This window comes from Callionymus lyra, chromosome 3 (genome assembly GCF_982586985.1).
Source record: "Callionymus lyra chromosome 3, fCalLyr1.hap1.1, whole genome shotgun sequence".
In the NCBI taxonomy this organism is placed as follows: Eukaryota; Metazoa; Chordata; class Actinopteri; order Syngnathiformes; family Callionymidae; genus Callionymus; species Callionymus lyra.
In genome coordinates, this window is record NC_141820.1 from 21,288,257 (window position 1) to 21,309,139 (window position 20,883).

The 20,883-nt window shown below is 37.4% G+C and overlaps 2 protein-coding genes across 2 annotated transcripts; both read left to right on the top strand.

The window, feature by feature from the left end:
- Positions 1-2,083: 2,083 nt before the first annotated feature.
- On the top strand, positions 2,084-12,058 carry LOC148083815 (F-box only protein 15). Its single transcript, XM_087786987.1, has 10 exons — positions 2,084-2,283; positions 2,344-2,394; positions 3,805-3,909; positions 6,353-6,574; positions 6,668-6,865; positions 6,932-7,052; positions 10,290-10,372; positions 11,186-11,331; positions 11,408-11,532; positions 11,659-12,058. The coding sequence occupies exons 1-10, from the start codon at positions 2,099-2,101 to the stop codon at positions 11,923-11,925; spliced, it is 1,503 nt and encodes a 500-aa protein (XP_087643113.1). The 5' UTR covers positions 2,084-2,098; the 3' UTR covers positions 11,926-12,058.
- A 1,364-nt stretch (positions 12,059-13,422) lies between these two features.
- On the top strand, positions 13,423-20,132 carry LOC148083816 (tetraspanin-8-like). Its single transcript, XM_087786988.1, has 8 exons — positions 13,423-13,579; positions 17,144-17,206; positions 17,561-17,680; positions 17,740-17,814; positions 17,903-17,998; positions 18,583-18,693; positions 19,556-19,639; positions 19,712-20,132. The coding sequence occupies exons 1-8, from the start codon at positions 13,523-13,525 to the stop codon at positions 19,781-19,783; spliced, it is 678 nt and encodes a 225-aa protein (XP_087643114.1). The 5' UTR covers positions 13,423-13,522; the 3' UTR covers positions 19,784-20,132.
- The last annotated feature ends 751 nt before the right edge of the window (positions 20,133-20,883 follow it).

Below are 20,883 nucleotides of genomic sequence, written 5' to 3' on the forward strand. Positions count from 1 at the left end.
CAAAGCGCTTAAACAATCAATACAATATTCAATAAAGTATATACTTTAAAGGGCAAGATAAAACTGATAACACAATAGGAGTTCCAGAAAATCAAGGAAAAGCTTGAACAGATAAAAATGTCTTAAGATGTTTCTTGAAGGAGTCAGTAGATCATCAAACACAGAGGCAGAGGAAGATCGTTCCAAAGCTTACAATTTATATTAGAACATACAGTACACAAAATAACAAATAAAACGTAATAATACATCTAAAATAATAACTTAAAATAAACACAATAATGAATAAATTACTGATAAACATATCAACAACAATAAACATTAGTAGAAGACAATAAACATAAATATTTAACGCACACACTACATATGTACAGAGAAAATACATTGCCTGACCACAGTGGAAAGCTAGGAACTGCGGAATCTCTCCATCTTGTAACATGAATGTGTGTCTATTTTGCCAGAAATACTAGGAATACTAATTTTTTTTTGACCTACTCTGCATTGTAATCAAGATGAATGGCTACAAAGCATGTTTATTCTCATTGTAACTATATTAAAGAAAACTAAAGGAAGTAAACCTTGTTCAATCACCAAACAGGAAATGGGCAGCTTTCAATATTTTTTATTACATATTTCAAGGAACATCACAAAAATATATTAAATGGATGCTTTTCTGTTCTTGTTTGTTTATTTTCAGGCTCCTCTTGTAAACATACAATTGTTAACATACTAACATACATTATTTTCTGCAAAGACAACAGCAGTTTATTATTTTTTCATAGAGAGCATTGGAGTATATTTCCTTCACAACATCCTTCTTAATGTTTATTTATCGTCACGTTTCCAAGAGACTGTTTGTTTGTTTACATCTGAGACACAGAGCTCTCTCTGCTCTTGCTCAGCCTTCGACAATTACGTTGGTCAATCGATGTTCGTGTACATGTGTGGTTTCAGCTTGCAGTGCTTTTAGTTAAATTACACAACCTGTTACACAACACTGTGCATCCTTAACCAAAAGCCAACAGCTCAACATTACCCCATTAGGCTCCACAGACATTCATCACAAAGCTCTTTGCATCTGCTTTGTTTTTGGACGTCTGAGCTCGCCTCAATTCTGAACTCAACAAACAACAAACAACAAAACATGGATCATGCTTTTTTCATCTCTTTTCTGTCTCATATTCAGGGAGTTGTTTATCGCTAATAATTCTAAAATGTTGAATTTATCGGTATTTATTGTAAACCTAGTGTTATTTTAATCAAGAACATGAATTGATTGATACATGAAAACGCATATTTTAACAAAAAACAAAACAAAAAAACATCAAATGTCAATTTCATGTAAAAAAAAAAAAACCCAACAACCCCATATTAGTTGCTTTAACTTGAAATTCAGACATATCAAGCAACGGTATCTTTATAATAGGGAGGATGCAGTGATGTATGATAGGGTGCTATGTAAGGTAGTAAGGTATCATATATATATATTATTATATTCTTGATAATGAAATAAATATAAATGAAAAAATTGTTCAAAACTGAATTTTGAATAAAAATTGTTGGCACCAATTCTATCTGTGTGTGAAAAACTGTCTTCGAGAACAATAAGGAAATTACTTTCTAAATTATATGTATCTATTCATGAGCAAACAGACATTTCACTAACCACCTATATACATTTTTGTTTTTGTTTTATTATATGTTGCCGAAATCTTTATTACACATATACTAGAGATATTAGAGTTAATTCATATTTACGAATTATTGACGTCCTTTTCAGCTATATAATTAGAGATTATTATTATTATTATTATTATTTTGTTCTTCTGAAACAACCTAGAAAAATAGTTTCCTCCGAACACATCTGCTGCCACCTGCTGGTTAGATAGTGTATGTACAAGCGCGATGCATAGAAGCGAATATCTATATATTAAGTAAAAAATCTGTGAAATGTACTTGTTTATAATTAGTCTCCAGTCGTCCATATAACTTGTAAATGATTTAACTTCAAATGCATTCAGTTTTACGTAAATGTGAAAGCTCAGAGCAGACAGGTGTGTGACCTCATCGAGGGGGTCATAGGGGGTGATAGAAACCCAATATGGCGGCGGGACGAGGAGAGTTCTTTCGAAGTTTAAAGAAGGGTTTGGAGCGAATACCTGCCCGGCGCTTTCTAGAGAGGGACCACCAGTTTGGAAGTGTTGACAAAGTGACGCTGGGCCTGTGTGACGAGGCGGTGAAAGAGAGGATGCAGCGGAGGAAGAACACACCTGCACGTCTTAGCGAGTGAGTCAAACCAATGTTTGTTGCTGCTCTTCTCTTGAAAGATGTTCACGTGTCTGACAGAGTTCCAGCAACACAAGCAGAGGGCGAAGAAGAAGAAAACTTCATCGAAAGGTAAGAGTAGGTAGATCTTGAAACAAACTTCTATTGTTTACTAAGTTGAGACGTTAAAAAAAACAGTTAAGGAAAAGTCAATCAAGACATTCTCATCATATAAAACACATATGACCTACAATATATCTCTATTTATATTCTTTTTTGTTGTGATTTTCAAAGAGTATGACATGTCCTCAACTGTATTGTTTATTCATACTTATTTATTCATATAATGCACTTTGTGATATGTCAAATAAAGGGGAAGTGTTAGATATTTACTGAATTTATATTTTAATTTGGAAGTGTTAAGCAGGGCTGCCAAGTCTCTGAAAATGATTGGTTGAAGTGTGAGGCTTGAGTGTCTTAACCTTTTTTAATGTCGAATTTGTACGATATCGCTTCCATTCCAGCAATACCATCATCACTGACAATGTCATATAACTGAAAAAAAAAACTATGTTTAATTTTTATGATATTTTTTGGGATAGTGTCTATATTCTCCAGAAGAGTTCTAAAGCAGTCATCGTAACTCTGGATAATTATTATTATAGCATCAAACATCTGTTGTTTTAGACCATGCCAAATGGGAAATATAGCTAAAGTACAGCTCAAGAGTAAAGAAACCTGAAGGACTGATTGACTGCAGATTGTCAGCACTCTTGTATTTAAATATGAATTTAAGACAACCGTCAACTGTTGTATAGAACTTAAACCAATGTTGTGGAGTACTAACTTTATTATCATTAAAATAAACATTAAATGGGTCAATTTATACGTGAGAAATGTCAAGTGTGGTGTCAAAAGGTCAAATTGCTTGACTGAAAAACTCAAAGCGTGTCACTTTGCAGCCCTTGTTAAGGTTTGGTAAATGAACCTCCAAAATGACTGTATCTCTTGCACTGTAATGGGCTGGACAGGTAAACCACTTATTGTACAAACAAAAAATTATTTAAAAAATGATCTGTATTAGGCATTTACAAGAGCTAACTTTAAACACTACTAAACCACAAAAACCCTACTAAATAAAAGTTTTAAAAATGTGTTTCAATTTGCGTGCTTTGCTGCTTTTAGAGTTTGACAGAGGTTTGCTGTAATGTCACTTAAATAAAAAACAGGTTCTTTGTAATAGCCAGAACATATACTCATTAGTCTGTTGTATGCCAGATGAACTGGAAGACAAGCTATTGAGTTCATAATCTCACAATGACATTTTAAGAGATTTGTCTTAAAAAACACTATCATATTGGCACATGTGTTATGAATTTCTCTTTTTGTCTTTGTCTCTGTTAATATTTGGGGTGAAGACTCTTGAACTCCTTCAGCTGTCACAGACATGACAACTTTTCTGACTGACTTGAATCTCCATCTGGTGTTTTTCAGTTTCATTTTCAGCAGCATTTTGTTATTTTAAGTTTGTTTCTCTTTCAGGTTGCCTTTGGAGGTCCTGTTCGAGATTGTGGCATATCTAGATGCTTGTTCCTTGTTCGGCATCAGCCAGGTTAACAAGCTCTTTTACCAACTTGGAACAGACAAGTAAGTCACAAATTATTAATAAATCGGGCCACGTTGTATTCTATAAATATATTAATATTTATGAATTGCTATTGATGTAATGGAATAAAAAAAACAAATAAATTATTTGAGGTAAATAATAAAATCTGGAGGATATTTATTGATTTAATAATTTTAATTTTTGTTAGGTCCTGACAAATGTCAGCAGAATTTGAGTGTAATATGTGAGCAGTGGGGAAATGTATGGGATTTTGGCTTTCACCAATATTTAACTCGCACCGATCTTTTCGTAGCTACTCACAACATCCTGCTCCGGACCATGTCTAATTCAAGAATGCACTTAAATGATCTGACAAATGATGTGACATTTCAATTTGTTTTATCGCTTTGTCATGTGAACAATGCATACAGGTCTTTGAAACGCATGATCTGAACATTACACAAAATAAAAATATAACTCATTTAGTTCAATTTGCAGGTTTAAGATCCAGATTATGTTCATGATGAATTGGGGAATTATCAATGTAAATCAACTCTACCCATTACATGTTCTTTCTACATGATGAATGATAGAAATAATAGGAAAACCCCCCAAAATATCTAAACAATAACCATCTCATGGTCACTTAGGTGTTGTAATTTTTATTATACTCAGCCCAATATAAAAGGCCTTCAAAGATCGATGATGTTCTTAATGTCTTTTGTATCCATATTTTTTAATATCAGATTGTTGTTATTTTTTATTGGTAACAAAGTTATCATACCGTAAGTATAAGAACCCCTGGAATAAAGTCAAAACTGTTAAGCTAAGATGCGGTTAGATAACATCCTTACCTATATAATCTAGTGTCTGAGTAAAAACTTAATATGAAAAGGCTGACATATAACAGAATGCATGCCTGAAGACCTTAATCCAGAGCAATGACTGTCTCCACAACTAATTCCTAGGGGTCGAAGTGCATAGGCTATACGGGCACGCCATAGAGCTTCTAGAGTGATTTTCTTTAAATTTCATTTTCTATTTTATGTATTTATTTATTTTTTAATGGTAAAAATGTTTTTTAAGGTAAATATTGCTAAATAAGCACATTTTATGTTGACATGCTTTGCAAAAATGTATTTTGTTTTGTATAAAACACCCTGTTTCAGTAAACTCAGTCCATTGTAATATCATGCTCTTTTAAATATATACAACTAGGCTATATTTAATTATCAGTACAATGGAGTGATTTCATTATGCTGTTTTAAACCCAAGATAAACATACATCACACAATACTGACAAAACAATAATTGATTTGTTACATGCCTTTCAAGAATTCTGTAGCTTATTTTCTTGGAGATATGTGTTGATTTGTTTAACTGCTGTGATGAGATTGTCCTGATTCTTCAGAACGTTGTCCCTAAGGACAGCCCTATCGCTTCAGCTTTGGACCCCGACATGAGCAGGTGTTGGAAGTTAACCAGATAAACAGAGGAGCAGCAGTTTTTTTTAAATCTGAATGATGCTTCAAAATATCTTTTGGATAGATTTCTAATTTACGTTTGCTGCAGACTTATCTGGAGATTTACTGTAAAACGGAGCTCGATGCTACGAAGATGAAAATGATTTGAAAATGATCCATATAAAACTGCATTCGGCTATATGTCATATCTGTATCTTGAAGTGATTGTAAAAAAGCTCTACTTTCCGATACTGATCTATTACAAAACTTAACACTGGATATCGCATAACAGCTTTCCTGTTTTGGCTTCAGTCAATCCAGGACACACTTTTAAACTATATTCACCTCTGATCCTTTCTTGGAATGAATTTAAAATAAACACATGATCTCTGAAAGAGTGGTGTCTCTCAGTGATGTGCTCCTCAACAGGTAGTATGTGGGACAGTGAGCCAATTTAATGCCGGACCATTATACCTTTAAACCTGAGATATGGTCCTATTTCCTACAGAGACAAGATTCATTTAAGATGTAACCGCCATCCACGTCGGCGCTTTGCTAGTTTCTCTCACAACAGCACTACCAACAGACAAAAAAAATGTGCAGCATGGCTGGTCTATCAACAGAAACCATCCTCCCCTCCTTATTTGTCTTTTCATGGGCGAAGATCTTTGCAAATTACCTATTACCACGATCTACTCACTTTACGAGTGATGACATCAATGTTAGAATCTCCGCGTGGTTCATGAATCCGGAGTAGGTTTTTGGTATCTAGTATCTATTTTCCGGAAGGTGATTTCAAGAGGGATAAATAAAGTCTATCTAATCTAATCTAGTATCCCAGACCAGATCTGCGCATAGATTTTCTCCCTTTTCATGAATTTGAATCCTTGTGTGGTAATATTTAATACAATGCACTTATCAGTTGGCAGATATCATGAATCCAGCTGCTTTATTGATCCTTGTATATTGTATCAATTTTATTTTAAGTACAGATTAAATAATATATCTTTTTTCTTGGCAGCCACATTTGGCAAAGGATATACATGATTGAATTTGGGCTTCAAACCTGGAAACCAAAGTTGGATAACGACGTTGAGGATGCACCAGAAGTGACCTCCAATGGACATTGGAAAAAGATGTACTTCAAAGAGATCACTAGTCAAGGACTGAGACGATGGAAAAAAGAGCTCAAGGACATCTGTCCACACATGGGGATTCCCGTATACACCAAAGAAGTTCTCAGGTAAGTAGTCTAGGACATTTGTAGTGGATCTAAATGTTCTAGTAAGAACATAGAGTGTGTTAGAAATAAAAGTTTTGATTTTTTTCCTGGCAGAAACTATGTTGGCTGGGAGTTGATAATGAGTGACTGCTTTGGGCAGACCATGACACTGGAGCCAAGCCAACACTTCTTCTTTAAGTCCTCGATGACCATCTGCTGGAGCCATGGTCCCTTTCCTAAATATCGCGACATCAGAAACATCCAGCTGTATGGAATGAAGAAACCTCCACTAATGGGTTTTCGGGTCAAGAAGTGAAGTGCTGCCCCTTCTTTCTTTTCACTTAAAAAATGCTTGATTGTGTGTTTCTCCTCTTCCAGGTCAAACTGGCGTTCTCTGATCGTGACCCGGGATGTTTCTACTCATCCACGACATTTATTAGGGAAAGACAGGCTTGTCAAACTGATGTATTTGTCTCCAGCTTTTATCATCGGCCTCTGGGTAAGAGGAACCTTAACACATTCATCAGTACATTTCAATTCAATTTTATCTAAAGTGTCTTATCATAACAAAGTTATCTCAAGACACTTTACAGTTGAAGTAAGACTATAGCTGATTAAGGAAAGTCAGATCCCAGCAATTCAACAAAGAGCAATAAGCGAAACACTGTGCAGTGAGCTATGGCGAGGAAAAACTTCCTTTTAGATGGCAGAAACCTCGAGCGGAACCTGACTCATTGTTGACGCCCTCTTACTTTGACCGGCTGGGAGGAAGGATGGGGGGGTAGACAGATGGATAAGGTCCTGGAGAGAACTCGGGATCTGATGACGTGGTGAAGATCCTGGATCAGCAGCAGCTCTCTGGGAGAGAAATAAAAAGGTGTGGGTTTAAACTGCACAGGTGATGAATGTAATGCAGAAAAGAAGGATATACAGAGCTCGGTGTCTAAAACTCCTCCAGCATTCTCACCCTATAGCAGCTAAGATAAAGAGTTAAGTTAGTTATAGGCTTTATCGAAAAGTAAGGTTTTAAGATTGTTTTCAAACATAGAGAGGGTGTCTGCCCTCCGGACTGAAGCCGGTAGTTGGTTCCACAGCAAATGGGCTTGAAAACTGAAGGCCCTGGCTCCAAATCTACATTTAGAGATTTGTGGTATAAGTAATAGATCAGAGTTTAAGGATCGTAAGGTCCTAGAGCAGGAGTCGGGAACCTATGGCTCGCGAGCCAGGTGTGGCTCTTTTGATGATTGCATCTGGCTCGCAGATTTCGGCTTTTCAGATAAAACATAAAATATTATCACTTGTTTCAGGGGTGGACAATACGTCGATCGCGAAGCTGTTGCGAGTAGATCGCGTGATTTAATAAAATATGATATAAGAAAATAGTAAAGAGAGCTCTGATTGGCTGCTGTGCATATTAATCAAATGGTTATTGTGCCGATTGGTTGAAAATTTGATTGACATGCACAGCAGCCAATCAAAGCTCCCGCCTCTTCCACTGAACGCACGGAAAAGATATGAATCGAGAATAAAAAGAGCAAAACGTGCGACAGTCATTTTACGCAATTCAGAAAAACGATATAGAATTATAAGCTTGTTTTTTTAAAATAATATATCGAACAAAATAATGCGCGTTTGATCGCTTCAGGTTCTTCTCTACGAGAGTCACAGAAACATGACGTCAGGTCCATCAAAGTTAATCTTCAGGTTTCAATGAAAGCGCAACAAATGCTGGTTTTCCTTTTGTGATCGCGTCCTTAAAACACACTTGCATTAATACACCATCACATGATGACTATTTGTAAATTACCTTTATCTCACGAATGTAATAAGAATACGCAGAAACACAAACACGTTAAACAGGTGCAGGTGAGACACACATTCTAATGACGTCAGAGACGATCAGACAAAGCGATGATGATGTGAAGTTATTGATTTATTTATTTATTTAACAGTTTTATTCTCGTTAAACTTCATCTGAAATGTAATTAATCCACTTATGTGATTCATATCAGACATGTTTAAAATTAACAAATATAAACTGTTAGTTTGAATTCATGTTTTCATTAGTTTTTGTTTTTTCATGATCACAGAAATGGAGAAATTTTAGTCTTGTGCTTCATTTAAATATGATGGACATATTGAAATGGAGGCATGGAAAGGGATGAACCCGTCTGAATTCTTTGTTGATTTTGATGAACAAAGGAAAAGGGCTTGAATTCGTGTCAAGCACAGATTCTTACATCTGAATATTATTTATATGGCTCTCACTGAAATAAATTTCCAAATATTTTGCTTTCATGGCTCTCTGAGTCAAAAAGGTTCCCGACCCCTGTCCTAGAGGGTTGGTAAGTTTGGATTAAATCTTTAATGTATGTTGATGCTAGACCATGTAAGGCTTTATAGGTCAAGAGAAGGATTTTAAATTGTATTCTAAATTCTACAGGAAGCCAATGTAGGGAAGACAGCACAGGGGAAATGTGTTCACGCCTCTTAGTCAGGACACGAGCTGCAGAGTTCTGAATGAGCTGAAGAGTTCTGAGAGACTTTTTAGAACATCCTGACAGCTTATTTATGTCCAGGTTTTAATCTTATTGATATAGATTTGTCAAAGCAAAGTGTTTGTACAATGAGTGCTTTTGTCCTTTTTCCTTGAAGACAAATGAAACTATCTGGCAGTTATTTAACAATACAATAGTTTTTGGGTCGAGTATGTGAACTTTCTCCCAGTCAGTGTTCCAGTCCCTGCATGCAGGTGGTACGCAGCCTTGGGAGCTGGTCCAGAGAGGAATTCAGAGTACGTAGGGGGAAGAAGAAGGTCCGTCAACGTGACTTTCCAGAATACATTTTAGTTTCAAGGCCAGACTGAGGGAGTTAAGATTAAGATTAGAGAACTTTGTTTTGGCGACAGGCTTGAATGATTTTCAGCCTTTGAGTCTCACAGCAGCCTCATCCCAAATGATCTTTCATGCCGAGCTGTCAACTTCTCCAAGTTGCTGTCCGTTGGGAGGACGAGCTCATGAGCTGCAACCAGCCTTCCATTCTGAGCTCAAAGGACGTCCAGTTAATGGGCGAGCTTGGTCAAGTCTTGACGATTTGCTGCACAATGCATTTCATCCCAGATTACGATCAGTTGTTGAACTTCTGGATACATCAGGAATCAATCAACTGCAGGAATCCAAATAACATAAAAACTGACACACGATCTTCCACTTGCCCAAGAAATCCAACATGCATCCAGCTGCCAAGCTTTTCATTTAACTGGGTTAGACAAAGGTGAAAACAACTTAAACTGAAGCTAATAATGCCCTAATGCATAGTTTTGAGTGAGACACATGCTCAACATTATAAAAGAACATAATTTTCTAACTCGATGTCTGCTTCCCCCCCCTGATGTCCAAGTTAACTGGTTACCTTGCTCCCTCTCGGTGAACTCAGTGGTACAGCTACATGCTTTTTGCTGATTATGCATGCACATGCAATACATCATCAGAAGAATTTTGTTCTTTTAGAAATCATTTGAACTTTTTAAAGTTCTCCGATCATTAAGGAGTCGTCGTACTGAAGAGACTGACAAGGAACACCTACTTATATCAAGATTTCTAGATAAAACAAACCATTGTTGGAGAAATGAATAATACAAAATGTCTTATTGTTTAAATCCTATATTGTTAAGGTAAGTGTTCTCTTCATTAATGTCATGACATCCATAAGATAGCTTCTTTCTGTGTGTCTTTAGGATCCTGACCTGGTTGCCTTCATCATGGTCAGTCTTCACTTTCACAGGCTGGTAGAGAGGAGTTTGCTTGGATCTCCAGTCTGGTAGGATCATTGTGGAAAACTGGTGCTACTTCCACTTCACTTTGAAACTAATCTACCTGGACAAACCACTTTCTTCACAACTATGAAACCCCTGTGACAACACAAATGAACATTTCAATATTAACCTTTTTATCGTGACCCTGGTTTCAGCAGATAATTTAATCATTGACACTCCGTAATGAGGTACACACAATGCATACATAATGCATATATAATACATAAACGTGTTACATTTTAGCTAAATACCATCCAGAATTACTTCAGCTAGCAATGGTTTACCATTCAATTCAAAATGTCACTCCCTTACATTTTAGTTTAAATAGGTAGTGGTTATTATGTTTAACTGGGTCATAAGGTTAAACGCAACAGATCATTTCTAAATACCAAAAATAAAAAAAATGTAAATATTGTTTGAGTATCCGGACAAGTGGGCACTTTCTATGTTATTGGCAAATGACAAAGGAATTGGTAAATGAATTTTAGATTTATATTTAGAATGTTTTAAAAACAATTATGGTATAAACAAAGCTAAACACTGTAGACACTTAATTAAAAAAAAACATTTTACAAGTGAGTGTAAAAAAAGTCCTGAAGCAAAAAGCACTGGTTTCGTAGTGAACCACAGGCCGAGTAATATTTTCATTTAGACATTTTCTTCCTTTTGCACATAAACTGGAGTTCAAGTATAAGAATGCTGGTTTATAACAACATTTTTATGAATTTAGTATGTATAAGAGGCTAAGCAAATACACTTCAAGTGCATTGAGATCAAGTGTGTTTTTCTAATCATCCCACTATTGCTGTCTGTTGCAGCCCTTATATGGAGCAGACTAACAATCCTCTTTTGGACAAGTCAGACCCAGAATATGGTCTCCATGGCTACAATCTTCACTTTGTTCTCCACAACACAGTCACAGAAGTCATGGTGGCCCAGTTCGACGAGCTTTCCTGTCGCAAACGTAACTAAATATCTATCTTATCACACCTGCATACATGGTTTTCTAACTGGCAGGACTGGTTTTGGTTTGTTATTAGCTCACAGTCAGAGAGGGCTGGTAAAGTTGACGGCCATTAGTGAGTCCACACCGACTGAGCAGAGACCACTGTCTGGAGACTTCATCCTGCGCTGGAGAAGCAAGATGTTGGAGGGCTCAGTGGAGGTATTTCAAAGAATATTCGGTATAAAACGCGCCTGCAGTGATCATTAATTACATGCCACCAAGTCACAATTCTAATGATCATGATGATTGGTCAGTCAAACTTTGACTTCTGTTTTTCACCTGAAGAAATGCTGCTGGATGTCACTCACTCTGCTGGACGAGTTCCAGAAACCCTTCTGGTGCGTTAGCGCCCCTACAGGCATCCGAAGGCTTCAGCAGAAGTCGTCCGTCAACGACACCGAAGAAACCTTCCTGATGCACTACAAAGACGAAGAGGGTTTAGTGAAGATGAAGCTAACATGGCTGAAGCAGCATCAGCAGTTTTTCGTCGTCCGTCTGGTCATTTACATTCCAGTCTACAAAGTCAACCAGCACTTTGGTACCAAGTACTGAAGATTGTTTGAAGGTCAACACCTCTGTCCTTTATTTGTTTACATGGTAGTTTGTGCAAAAACTATCATTTTTGAGTTCCGGAGTTGAAGGATGTGCAGACCTGTCAAAATAAAAGTTTGGATGTGGTTCTTAAGATATTTAATTATGTTCCTATTACCTTGATCTTCATGTTTAGGTTAGCAAAAGGTTAGTTTTATTTATATTAAATATATATATATACGTATATATATACACACACACACACACTATTTTTGGAAAAAATACCCAAATTTGTGTTAATGCATATGTTGATTGAAACATGACACATTTAGTCACATGACTAAATTGTGAAATAAATATTTTTTCATGCCCAACCAGGACATTATTCAGGGTTTGATTCTTGATTGTATGTAAAGAAAAGCAATAATGTAAGGCGTCGCCAACGCATGGGCATTATCTTTACAGGCCGACCTTCATATTGAAACTTTTTTACCACCAGTTTAGAGGTTTATTTTTTTCAGTGGATTTTCAGATCAAACCCCTCACTGCCCCCGTCCTGCATCCACTGCAGTTCGGTCTGTAAGCGACGCAGTAAACCTGGCCCTCCACTTCATTCTGCAGCATCTGGACTCCCCGGTAACCTATGCCAGGATCCTGTTTGTGGACCACAGCTCTGCCTTCAACACCATCCTTCTCTGTCTCTGCTCCAAGACAAGCTAAACGTGCCTGACTTCCCCTCCACAATCAGACTGTCAACACAAATGTAAACTGATAAGTTGTAAAGTTGTATTTATGTTTAACATGCTGTCTGTAATGCTTGATGTTTCACAGTTTACCACAACAAATTAGTCCAGATTAGTGGACTTCCTCCACTTATAATGGAATTAATAAAGAATTCTGATTCTAAAAAAAGGGCTTTGACGTGTCAAGAATCAGGCAAATGTTACTCCAGATAAAAAACCTCTTTTTCAAAACAACTTTAGGACAGCAATAATTAATAAAAAAAGGTATTAATATTTAAAAGAATAGTGAAAAAGGCAGAGGGGGGTTGAGGGGAAGTTAAACTGAGTCACACATTTATTCAGAACCTTGTAAATGAAAAGATCGAATTGTTAGTGTCAAATGTTGAACAAGTCGACAGTAAAATAAATAAGATCAAATGTTCATTAATGTTCAGGGATGATTTTGTAATAAACTCAAATAACTTAAATCATTAAAAAAAACGTTCTGGAAAAGAGTCAAATGTGCGCGTGGACACTTTAAAATGTGTTCCAATGACTAATCCAAATGACCTCGTGACCTCCATGAGAGCAGATCATGTGAAATCGGGAGTCTCGTTGTAATCTGGCCATAGTTGTTTTCACCTGCGCACAGAGACCCGAGGCTCTGTGGCTCGTCCCGTTTGTGTTTGTCCGGATCCTTGCAAGGAGACCAGGAAGGAGGAAAGGCTCTGAAGCCACAGAAGGAGGAGCCATGCAAAGGAAGGAGGCTATAGAGAGGGAACACTCCCCCCGCCCAGACAGGTAGAGCAGGTCTCTCAGCTTTGAAGGAGTGTCACTTCAGTCTGCACGGAGCTGAGCGCAGGGTTCGAGACGCAGAGCCGACAAATCCAAAAGAAATGGCTGTTAATAAATGCCTCAAGTATCTTCTCTTCTTCTTCAACCTGCTCTTCTGGGTGAGTTTCACATCTGGGTTTGAGTTTATGTTCAGTTGACTGTGTAAACCTTTGTTGTTTGTTCTCTTAATACATTCTTGGGTCACATCATTTTTAATCTCGATCAGGTGACCTCGAATTCTTCTTTGTACTCTGATATCTTTTTTTAATTCTTCCTCTAAAAGAAGTTTAGTTTGGGGTTCTTTAAATCTCTACAGATGAGCAGAAATCTATATATTTAGCAGCTTGACTTCTGTGTCTAAAGTTACTCCCATTGTTGTGCCTTCATGTCCGAGAGAACAGGTTTCGCGGGCTGTAGAGTTTCTCCTGGCCTCTCCCTTCTCAAACACCATGTGGTTTCTGGGAGTGTTCCCTTGTTGTACCCCCGGGTATTGCTTAACCTTCCCACCACTCGGTGGATTCCCTTTTTACGTTGGTCCTAATCCCATTTTTTTTTTACAAATGAAAGATGCTAAAGATATTGAGATTTTTGTCTGAGATAAACGCACCAAAAAGACATGATGTCATAGCTCTGAGGTTAACTCTACACAGAAAACAATTATTAGCAATTATGTTATTATGAAGGACTTTTTAGCGCCAGAAAACCCCACGGGATTTAAGTCAACCATAAATCAAAGGATTAGTTGGATTTAGACAAAATATAATTTGTGCATCTTAGTCAATTGTTTTGTGAGAATTCAAGGCTAAAGGTTAAATTAATTTAAACCTGTACATAGATGGATAAAACTTTATTGATCCCTCTGGAGGTCTTCTTCACCGCAACACGCATGATAGATTCATAAAAAAAATAAAAAAGTCAAGAACAAAGTTTCTCTAAAAAGAGTGCAAGATTACATCAATCTAAGTATAAAGAACATGGATCAAAGACCAAGGATACAAAGTCTAATAGAATAGAACATCATGATACTTTCACTCAAATCCTACCCCCGAACTCAGAATTAAACGATCTAATAGCACGAGGAATGAATAAGTCCCTGAGTCTATAAGTGTTGCATCATGGGTGGATCATTCGTGCTCCATCTGCTTCTGTTCAATGATGACAGTATTCAGAGGATGACTGTGATCATCCATGATGGACAGTAGTTTGACCAGTGATCTCCTCTCAGCAACTGTCACCAGTATACTGTACACTGGACTATACTCATCCTCGCTGTTGTCGCTGATGCATCCAACAATGGCAGTGTCGTCAGCATCTGTTAGCTATAGCAGAAGTCTTAAGTATAGATGGTGAAGAGGGGACAGTACTGTCCCCTGAGGTGCTCCTGTACTGCACACCAGTGTCAGACGTGATATCCTTCAGCCTGAAATACTGTGGTGCATCGTTGGAAGATTCAAACATGACTTAAATCCACCAGTTTTTCTTTTCTGTAGTTGGATAAGGTTGATTCTGATTAACCTTTTTAACCAACTATGCACAATAAATGGTGTTAAAATGGCATTTATCAATTAAGGGTGTACTTTCCAGCTTATGCAGTTGTGTGTCTTCCACAAAGTGAATATATTAGAAAATGGCTTTTGACAGGTTGAATTGTCATTATTCTATAGATCATCTTTACGTTCCTGTCACCTTGTTTCATAAACGCATCAATGTCAACTCCTCCCTTTCCCAAACGTCTCCCAAATATCCCCCACTGTCCTCTAAAGGTCAGCGCTCGCGTTTCCAAAATTGAAACGGGATCAATGTCAACACAATTGGAGCCCTTTAGTGGTTGATGTGCTAACACAATAACACTGGACATGTTTACTGCAAAGACAATTTTCTGAACTATTTGATCCGAAAGGCTTTTTGTCACAGCTTTTTCAAGGGTGCTGGAAAACGACCTTCCCAATGTCACGAGTGTCTCGGCAACGGACACGGATAATGACGACAAATGAATAACGTGTGAGCAAAACAAACACTGTCAAAATCCTTTTTAGGGTGTGTCCACCAGGTAGCACTGTGCGTTTCTAAAAGACGTGATCAAGGCTGAACCTTAAAAGATAACATTTTTTGAATATTTCTCTGTTGGATAAAACCTGATTGTATCAAGTGTGTACCTGAGCTCTACTGGCAAGTAGCATTAGAACGATCTTAACTATTATGACGATGAGCTGGTGAAGTTGAATGGAACTTACTGAAACAAAGTAAAAACACGGTTGTTTAATTTTCTGTCTTAATATATATTGATATTCACAAATTTCACATCCACTTTTATCTAATAATGACTTAATTGGTGAGCGGAGAGTAGTTTTTTAATAGTAGAAAGTTGTTCCATTTCCACAAGTACATGTTTATTTATTCCTACTTGCGTTAACATGTATCTGCACGTTTACGGTAAAGTTGCCTTGTGAAAGTTATGGTAGGATTTTCCAACTTTTACTCTTATAACTTTTCCTTAAAATCAGTGTTCTAGCAAGAAAACGCAGTGTTGATTATGTACTTAAAAATTGCCCTAAGGGTAAAAAAAACAAATGTATCCTGGTGCTTTAAAGCAAAAAAGCAACTTCTCAGCAGGTTAAACCAGTTTACTGTTAAAACTCTGCAAACATTACAGAGCAGGGATTGAATGAGTCTCTTTAAAAGTTGAAAATCAATATTTATCCTGGCTTTTAAGATGAATAGAACTTGTTTGGGTTAACTACTGACATGCTTCCAGCTCCTCATGCGTCGCTCACAGATGGCGCTGGCTGACTTATCTTTTTCCTCATCTTTAGCCAGACAAGGTTTCTCAGTGACTCACTGAGACAAAGACTATACAGTTATTTGCTCCATGGCAATGTAACGCTTCGTCGGAACGGCTCAAAGTGAAATAAAGCTGAGTCATGCTACTGTGTGAACCTGATTTGTGTCCTAGTTTATCCACTGGCTGGCAAAACGGAATGCTCTACAATCACATGAACAATGGCGCCAGTATGGATGTTTTCTGCTAATGCTAACATTAGCTGTCGACTGCCATCTTGAAGTTTATACAATATGATATCATGATTCATAGAATATTAAAAATGAAAATGGCACAATATAAAACGAGGCGCATTCCATTAACATGATAAAATATTAAGGTAAAACTCAATAAACCTGTTAATGAACCTAGTTAAGAATTAAAAAGGCGACAACGCATAAAAGCCAATCTATAAGTGTTTTTAAAAGATATTAAAATGACGGCACAGACTCGACTTACAGACTTACAAAGTTGGTACGTAAAATACTAAAATCAATTCTAAAATGGGCAGGAAGTGCAATAATAACTGTGTTGATGTGATGCACATTTATCCAGTCGAAGGTTTTCAATTTAACCGGTGTCACAAATCTGTCAATGAGAACGCATGTAACTGGAAAATAAAGTCGGCCCTAAAACTAACACCGGCTATAGAAATTGAGTTGCCTCCCATGGTCTGTTTAAAGATGAACATGTGTGCAAGACTTGTCGCGGTGTAGCAGGGTTTTGGCTAACGGCAAGCTAAAAGGCTTGTGGCTCACTTTGACATTGATTTACCTTTTTACGGGTCAAGAACTTTTGGCTTTAAAAAGGCACTTGTTTCCTCATTGTTGTCGAGACTGAACGTGTACTTTTCTCTGACTCACAGTTGAGTGGCTGCATCATCCTTGGCGTGTCCATTTACCTGAAAGTCAACAAAGACAGCAATGCGGTAAGAAACGTAATTATTCAGTAGAGCACAAACGATGGTGGTTTCCTTTGTAATGTACGACCAACACATTTAACAGCTTTAAAGATAATTTCATGATTGTTTAAAATTAGGTATGTAAACTTTTAAAAAGGTTATGTGACCAAGATGACTTTAAGATAAAGTGTTATTCTTAACAGGAGGATTTTGTTTTAAGTCCATTTCTGAATTTTCTTAAGTTGCAATACATTTCATGGGGCGCGTAACCATATAACCCTCATAACATCTTTTAGAAATGCTTTGTAGTGTGTGTGTGTAATTTGATAAACTGTTGATTCCACATGAACATTATTTAAACGCATCAATGATTTGTTCCAGATCACGGATGAATCCATACCAGGAATCGACCTTCTAATCGCCATCGGAGTCATCATCATGGTCATTGGCTTCCTGGGCTGTTGTGGCGCCATCAAAGAAAACCGATGCATGCTGCTAATGGTGCGCTGTCCCTCCGTTTCTCCCAAAAAACACCTTTTTAATGTTGGGTTTCTTTGCAGTTCTTCATCTTCCTCCTCCTCATCTTCATCCTGCTGGTGGCGGCAGGCATCCTGGGAGCGGTTGGAGAGAAGAAGGTGGCGCAGGAATTTAAGTTCTTCGTTTAAATCCGATTTTAAGTTTGTGGAGTTCACTCAATGTTTCAATGTTGTGTCTGTCTGGCAGGTGAAAGACTGGATGACGGAGCGTTTGGCGAAGTTTCTTCCTTTGTCCAAACAGCCGGAAAATGTGAGGGAAGACCTGGAGAAGCTGCAGGAGGAGGTAAAGACAAACATTTAAAGGAGCTTAATGCTCCATCTGATCCTTGGATTTGAAGATGAAATGATATCAATATTTTAGGCTTTTTTTTTTTTCTGGATTAAATTCGATTAAAGTCGAACACTTTATGGAATAAATGAGAACCAAAAAAGTTTTTTAGGCCTTAATATTTTTTAACACTTTTTGAGGTCTTGTTTTTTTCTTTAGCTACTTTAAGAGCTTACAACTAGTTACAGCTTAAGCTTGTGTGGTCCTTTTGTTTTTGTCACGCACTGTATGTGGGGAAATCAAAATGCATCTCTGGTCATGTTCAGGGTGTCGGGCCAATCTGGACTCTCCATTTGCAACACAGTTGAAATGTATAATCGTTTATTTTTTTCATGCTGAATCAATATAATTCAGCAAGAACCACTTCTCCCCCGTCTAACCCTGGCGAATGCATTTATATAATGATGAGTGAATCATATTAGACGTCTCGAAGGTAAAAATATGTTTTTAACAGGCTTCTTACTTTGCTGATCAGAGCTCAACAATCCTCAGATGATTGACTAGTTTGTTTGGGTGACACTTGTGTATTTCCTCACCAGCTCAAGTGTTGTGGACTCATTAACGGACCATCAGACTGGACAAAGATTCCTGATTCCTGTCGCTGCGTCGCCACTGATCCGGACTGCCCCTCTTCAGCGATCTATCAAACTGTGAGTGACCTTTGATGTGGCAACATATCCCTTTTTTATAAATGATTCACTGATAAAATGTATGGGCGCTCGGATATGAATCGACATGAAAGGTGTTTTATTAATGTTTTGTTTTTGATTCATTTAAATTAAACACCTTTTAGCCATTAAAATGACCTGGCCATCACAAGGTGTTGTTGAATACTCTTAAAAACTCTTTAAAGTCTTAAATTGATAGTTTGCCTAACCCAAAATTCAAATTTACCCTTTTTTTTTTTTAACTAGCCCTTGTCTTGACTAAGGGTTGGGGTTATTTTCACTGTAATCTGTTTTTTTTTTTTTTTAAAACACCTCGACACTGCTCCTCCATAATGTATTTAAAGAAATGAAATCTAGATTTATTCTTCAGTGCCCAAGATTTTACTGATGGCTTCTGCTCAAAACAATCTTAAAATATAGACTTTTCTCGTAACAATTCCTCTCGTCGAGGCTTCAATAAAAGAACGGTACAGACGAGAAGTATGGAGGTATTTGGATGTTTTTAAGTGTCTTTTTGGATAAAGACGACTGCGCTGTAGTCGCTTCACGAAATAATCCCAACCCTTAGTTGACATGAGGGTGTGTAGAAAACAATTGAAAGTTGTTGAACCATCACTATAGATGGATAAAGATGTATTGATCCCTCCTGGAGGTCTCCTTCGGGAAATTGTTCTTGTTTTTTTATGAATCTATCGTCTGTGTTGCTGTGTGCTGGCTGGATGATCAACCTGTTGACACTCCTCGTGAAAACATTCCCACCCCAACACACCACAGCATAGAACATGAAGCAATTTAAAGTTCAGCGATGGTGTTTATTGAACTGGACAAATGTATTGTTTCACAGCCATGCAGCAACAAAATCATTGAAATGATGGAGAAACACATGGAAATTGTCATAGGAATCGCCTTCGCAATCGCTGTTCTACTGGTAAGCACATCTTTAGCGAGTAGCTTAAGATGTTGAATACAATTTTTTTAAATTTCTGTTTTCTCTCACCAGATTGCTGGCATGGCCTTTGCTATGGTCCTCTACTGCCAGATTGGCAGGAAGGACACTGCAAACACGGCTTGAATAACCATGTGACCACGCCTTATCGCTGCCTGGCAACGGCCATAAGCAGTGACTGCTACGGGTACCACTGTGGATTTTTGCTTTTTTTTTATATATATATATACGGGATGATTGTTCTGCCTTATTTGTCCATGACTTGCCAGATGTGACTTTATTACTTTAAGCGCTGAGAACGGTTTTAAAGCTAGTTTGATTTGGATCAGGACAGGAAGTTTTTTTTGTTTTTTGTCTGTTTAAAAACAACCTTGATTAAATTGAAATGATTACTTGTCAAATAAATAATCTAATAATTGACTAGAAACAAATTGTAACATTTATGTTTTAATTGAATAAAGTGAGATGTAAATCATATCTGTTAATTATTCCACATACTGTTTAATTGTCTTCTAGTTCTCTTGCTTACAGGTGTAACGCATCAGTCTTATTTAGCACTTGGCTGACTGCGATTAACTTGATTCATGCTGTTCGTAAGGTGTTTTATGTATCTGATCATGTGGTGTATTTCTGTATAGATGTTTTCCTCATGAAAAGTGATTAAAAAGAAATGTTTTAACAAAGTACAGCAGCAGCTTTCCTAGTAAAGAATACAAAACGATTCAAAAGAATACGGTTAAAAGTAATCGAACAAAGTTAGTTATGTTATTTACAAAGTCGTCATACCTCATATCATATTTCATTATCCACAATCTAAATCATTACCTCATCGATATCCATCCTTCGTTCAGTCAATGGAAGTCCGGAAACAGAAAATCCGTCCACCTGCTACAAACCGGGACATGGCAACTTTTGCGACGTTTAGCGAGTGCTCATGGGCAGGTGGGCAGTGAGCGGACCACTCACTGCCGGCCCACCAACCGGAGAGTGTTGTGGTTGAGGGCCGAAACACAGAGTGAAGGTCGAGCACCACCTGAGGACACCTGGCCTAAAGCTACAGCTACCTACTAAGGTAGTTGAAGAAGGCACCCACAAGTGTATGTAAATGGCTTGTTGCATATAAATATTCCCGTCCACTCCGGAAGCTCCCATAAAGACAATGTAAAACCAGTCCAAAAACAACATTTCTCTTTTTTTTTCGAGGATATTCCCTTTTCATGACATTG